Source organism: Monopterus albus, unplaced genomic scaffold, assembly GCF_001952655.1.
Source record: "Monopterus albus unplaced genomic scaffold, M_albus_1.0 scaffold256.1, whole genome shotgun sequence".
Lineage (NCBI taxonomy): Eukaryota > Metazoa > Chordata > Actinopteri > Synbranchiformes > Synbranchidae > Monopterus > Monopterus albus.
The window spans coordinates 241,184-246,951 of NW_018128136.1; the positions used below are offsets into that span (position 1 = coordinate 241,184).

The 5,768-nt window shown below is 41.4% G+C and overlaps 1 protein-coding gene across 1 annotated transcript in view; it reads right to left on the bottom strand.

Moving 5' to 3' along the window:
* The window catches only part of ap5z1 (adaptor related protein complex 5 subunit zeta 1), a 9,598-nt gene extending 4,574 nt beyond the window's left edge, over window positions 1-5,024 (bottom strand). The window contains 6 exon segments of the mRNA XM_020621283.1: window positions 1,811-2,008; window positions 2,137-2,249; window positions 2,382-2,532; window positions 2,918-3,098; window positions 4,145-4,282; window positions 4,613-5,024. Of these exon segments, the coding sequence (XP_020476939.1) occupies window positions 1,811-2,008; window positions 2,137-2,249; window positions 2,382-2,532; window positions 2,918-3,098; window positions 4,145-4,282; window positions 4,613-4,653 (822 nt within the window). The 5' untranslated portion in view covers window positions 4,654-5,024.
* Window positions 5,025-5,768: the final 744 nt, after the last annotated feature.

Sequence of the window (5,768 nt, forward strand, 5' to 3'; positions counted from 1 at the left end):
GCAGGAATGAGAAATCACGACTCGTACCATGCCTGTGTGCATGGTGTGCTGCACCATAACCATTCTGCTACTGGGGCGCCCTGATGATCTGTATCCTGTGTGAACAGGGATCATAATGGTCCCAAAGGTTTTGGATTATGTAAAATGTTATTGGATCCTTTATTTACAAAGAAAAACAATGACTTTTGCCAAGTAGGCAAACACCTCATTACAGCAGGCAGAAGGCACAAAGAGTGATCTACAACCACGTGATTTAGTGACAATTTGTAAGTAAGTGTGAAACAGGAAAAAGATGTACAGGACAACGGAAGATTTTTAAAGGCACCCAGTGTAGTTTTTGACCACCAGAAACACTGTGGGGCAGTGTGGGTCGCTGTTTTCTTTTCTTGCATACATGTGCATGAGATCACACATGCACAGGCCTGCAACTCCCTGCTAATGGTTGCACCCAGAAATGCAGCAATGAGGAAGAAGACTGCTAGCAAGTGAACATACATTCAGCGCATTAGTTTGGTCTCAACGACACATGATGCTGTTGTTTGTTACAAGAAAACTCCACAGGGCACCTTTAAGATGAGCTCACTAAGGATGATTAGAAAAGCTGAAGACAATTAGGTTAATCATTGATCCAGTCATATCCCTTTAGAAAGATGAACTGTTGAAAACATTAATTAGAAAAGGCCCCAAACTGTTGTGTAATTCAACCAGAGAAAGTGTGAATCACAACAAGAATCAAATCATGATGAGCCATTTCACAAATCAGTATAAATATAATCAATATAAATCACATACTGTACTATAAACACAGGAAAAGATCCGCCCTCCTCAAATGGGTAGAAGTGGTTTTTCTTCATTCACCACGTTTTTGCAGTTTACATGTACAGTGTCATTTGATCGAATTCAATTTACACACATTCAATTAAGAAATGAAACATAGAGAATCTGGCTGCCTGATCACCATATACACGCCACATCGCCCTGTGCCACGTCTTGTATGTTTAGTGCAGCAGTACCCCATTCTGAACGTGGACGCTGTCAGAGTAGCTCTTTACTTATTCACCACAGTGATTCAAACACCAATCAAAATGTCATTAAATCTACAGTATGTAACTTTTTCCAAATATTTTTGTTGTAGCTCCAAAACATGCTGTTGAAGCCTCCTGTGAGCCAGACTCACTGAACAGCACTGGCAGCAGTGCAGAGACATTGGCTTCTAAAGGTTTTGAGCACGATTGACCTCTCTAACCAATCAGAGATTTTCAATTATTTCTGCTTGATCGGTCAGTTTTGTTGCATTCTCATTTGTTGTAATTTCATAATGCCAAATATCTGAAGAGCTGGGCCGAGCGGAACAGATCACAGTAGAGCGTAGTGGAGCAGGGAGAGGGAGCGCTGGGTGGAGCAGAGTGGACTCATTTGGAGTTTCATGTTAGCACTACCTTAAGTTACATACTGCAGCTTTAAGAAGTCACAGGTTAGAATGTCTTGTTAGATATAGTGAGTGTGTTGTGAGTCCTGATCATTAGTTGACCCGTGTCATCCCAGAGTTAAACAGAAGCTGTAGGAGTTTAGTTTATTTACAGCTTCTTAGATGCACACTCATGCAGCGGAAGTCTACAAACTCCCAAAGCTTACCATTAGAAAAAGAGTAGGAGTGGGAGAGGCTGAGCTGTAGCCTGTTTGCTGGAAATGACGGAAACACACAGCAGGTCATATAAATGAATTACAGCCTCTGTGGTTCAGACTTAAAGGCTGATGTTACTTGTATGCACGTTGTAGCGATGACATGCAGTAATGAGTTATGGAAAGATTGGTTGTGGTTTGTATGAGTCGTAAGGTCATACCAGCTTCAGCTGCGGTGCTGCCACTGGAAAGTGAGGAGCCAATGGCGCAGTATAGAAAAGGAGTAAACATTCATCCACTGGTCCTCAGTGAAGCTTTGGCCCACACACAGCACAGTAAAGAAGTCCCCAGACACCGTCCCATCCAGCTCTGCTATTGGCACTGGCTGATAGAAAACACACACACACACACACAGAGACACTGCTGAAAGAGCTGACAACCTGCATGCTTGTATGAGTATGCTGTACAGAATACTGTGACTACAGACTACAGATCTGAGCGTAGATCACTTACCTGACGCGACCTAGGTCCTGTGAAAAATCCTCCGGAGGAAGCTCCACCTCCCTGTGTGATGCTTGCATAACGCAGCCAATCGACAAGCTTTTTACTCAGGAGGGTCACGTGATCTATAGTCAGTCAGATGTAGTGTGGTGTTTACCCCTCATAAATACAACTTTACAAAGCAAAAGGATGCTTATTTATCTGAATTTTAACTTTGTTTTTTTTTTTTTGTGCTGGAAACGTGGCCGGCCTATTACCTTCAGTGAGGCACTCGGGGCTGTGTGTCAGGATGGTGTTGAGGATTGGCAGGGTGTGTGTGAGCAAGTGAACTGGCCCTTCTGACTGACGGCTTTCCAGGCCACGAAGGAGCAGAGCGCACAGAGATGACAGATCAGCCCTGGATCCAGCCTGCAGGGGTCAGAGTACATGAAAGACGGTGCTTAGCTGATGAGATTAGACCTGAGAAAACAAAACAAGCTCCTCTGAGTGTTAATACGTTATTGTCTGCTGAACTCAACAAGCCAAACAGCCTGAGCGTCTCAATGTGTTTACAACACAAACAATTTTCTTCTAAAATTCAATCAAACCACAGAACTCTGACTCTCATTGAATGTGGAAAGACTGTCACAAAATGCAAGCCATGTTATCTGAATTAAGAGTAGTGGCAAGATGACTACTTAATTCATTATTAGTTGATTGATTAAAAAAAACTGCAACAATTTAAAAGGCAACAAACAGTCATAATAATGATGAATAAGGCTTAACAAAGCACACAATATGCATCGCTGCTCACCTGTGAGAGCAGCAGGCCAACAACATGGGTGTTGAGCTGACCAATGTTCTCCTGGCTGTAGTTCAGCTCCTGGCCAGAGAGGGGCAGCGTCTCCCTGAGCACAGCTGAACTCAGCACCTGGAACTGCTCTGATCGGGATGAGAGGAGCAATAACAGCCTCTTCTGAAGCTCTGATGGCAACCTGTGGTCAGTAACAACAGAGACATAAAACTGGGAACTCTAGGGGGGCAGAAGGCAATGCAGCACTTTTTAAAAACAACTTTACAAATTGCTTTAGTGACATGAGAGAGGTTAAAGTCAGTGGGAAGATAAACCTATCTGGGAGAAAATAAAATGCATAACAAGACAAATTAATCAATAAAGTGAAGTAGAATGACAAAATTAAAAGCCCAAGTTTAAGTGATTAAAAGGTGATCTATGAAAAAGAACTCAACACCATGAATAAGGGATTCTGTGTCCCGAGCTGAAAGATGGCCGTCACTGTTCTCTTACAGAAATGTGAAGAAAACGTTTAGGTCAGATTCAAAAATAAATCCTAGATTTCTTGGCAATGGAGCATGAATTCACTTTTGGAAACAAATGCCACCACTTTAGTTGTAAGACAGTTATAAGCTGAGCAGGAGCATTTATAGACAGATATATCAGATTATTATCGGTCCAACAGTCAAAACAAACCATGCAATTTAAAACGACTTGCTCCACAGGTAACATACAAATTGAAGACAAGGGCCAAAAACAGATGCAGTTATTCAGTACGCTGTCAGACGAGGCTTTCCCCACAGACACAGTGAACATTACATCACTCAGATAAAACTTTATCAACCCAAGAGCTGCACATCGACTTATTTTATCCCAGAATAGTAGAGGACCAGTGTTCTTTGCTTTGCTAGTGAATGTGTTGATAGCTTATCATAAAAATAAGTTCACTGTCTGTTAAATGAGAAACCGAGGAAGCTTCCATGTGCAGGGTAGAAAACAACCTGAAGACTGAGCAGCTGAGGTTTGAGATTGTGGCTTCTTGTGAACCACTGAGGGCTATGGGGGTTTAGAGGAAAGAGTTAGAGAGGTAGGAGGAGGGAGCGATCAAGGACAGAGGAGCTGGACAGTGACAGGCTTAATATTTGTGAGGAAGAAGTTGCAGGAAATGAAAACAGGAAGGCGGTGATGAGTCATCAGGTATGAAATGTGCTAATTAAACAGAATATGAACGGAAGTGAGAACTCTTACGTCCTGGTGTACTTGGTGGCAAAGAGGATGAGGAGTAGCCTCTGCAGGGAGTCGACCGCCTCATGCCCGAGCTCCTTCCCCTGGAGCAGCCTGACTAATCTGCTGTAAAACCTCTGCAGCTCAGGCTCGTCAATATCCCTATAAATCACACACACACACACACACACAGTCCACATGCTTCTGTCTGTAAAGTTCGTCTTTTTTGTGATTCAACACTTTTTAACATTTCGCAGTTAATACATAAATAAACACACACAACATGTGATGTGGAAATCATTGCTGGCTGAAGTTCTACCTGTCGTAAAGATGCAAAAATAAATTAGCATAAACGTAAAAGATACGTAACATATTAACGCACAATACACAAGTTAGCTAGCTTAGCGGGCTAAAAGACAGAAAACCGCATAAACAGCTGAGGAGAAAAGTTGGAGGTGTCAAAGGAACTTGTATGTTTTTGTGTTTTCGTACCTTGCTTGTTTAATTAAACTCTCTGAGCCGTGAGAATACATTTCGAGAAAGAGCTCAGCATTCCTCTGCTTCGTGTGTCTGTAGCGGAAGATAAACAGTACGGTCGCTAATCAAGTCCTGACTAGAAATCACATGACATTAGTTCCGCCTTTCAGCCCTGAGCTCATATTCATATTAACTACACCGTAAAACCTGCGGTCAGTGGCTTTATTTAGCTAATACGACTAAAAATGTTATCTCATTAAAAACGCATGCTCGTTTCCGTTTGATTGACGACATACCCAGTATCTTATATGATCACTTTAAGGACACGTACTATAAATTACATCACATTTCTGCTTTAGATTTCTGGCTTCTTATTTTAATTCACACATTCCATGGTCTAAAATGTAATTAAACACTTGCGTTTTATTTACCTTTATTCCCAGTGCTGAATTTTATTCTGGTTACTTGCTCTAGACCTGTTCACAGTCAACTTTGATATGTCATATACAGTTATAATCATAAAGTTATAATCATTAACATTTATGAATGCTACTCAGTTTGACAAAGAGTGTCCCTGTGTGTGCTGGTTCACTGCCATGGCTGAACGAGAAACAATAAAACTGAGCAGTCACTAATGTCACTAACACCTGTGCTTTCCCGACAAGTAATAATGTGCGCTTACTTTGAAGATAAAGATTTTACTACGGAATCTGAATTCACCACAGCTGTTCAGTCATGGGAGATCATTTACAGATCATTTGCAGATTTCTGTTTACTTAAGCCACATAGCTATATTATAAACATTTTGCTATAAGAAAAATGATATTCAAATCATTTCCTTAAGTCAAAGTAGTAATGCTGTATTATAAAGATCCTCTATATAAGTAAAAACTCTGTAATGAAAATGCCACTTAAATAAAAAAAAAGGCTTGATGAGTACAATGTACTTAATGTAATAAAAGTAATTCAGAAAAATGCAACTTGTCAGTGTTATACTTCCATATTAACTATTTTTCTGGCAATAATCTGTAAGGAGCAGTTGAATGTCCATCCATCCATCCATCCATCCATTTTCCTCCGCTAATCCAGGACCGGGTCGCGGGGGCAGCAGTCTAAGCAAAGATGCCCAGACTTCCCTCTCTCCAGACACTTCCTCCAGCTCCTCCGGGGG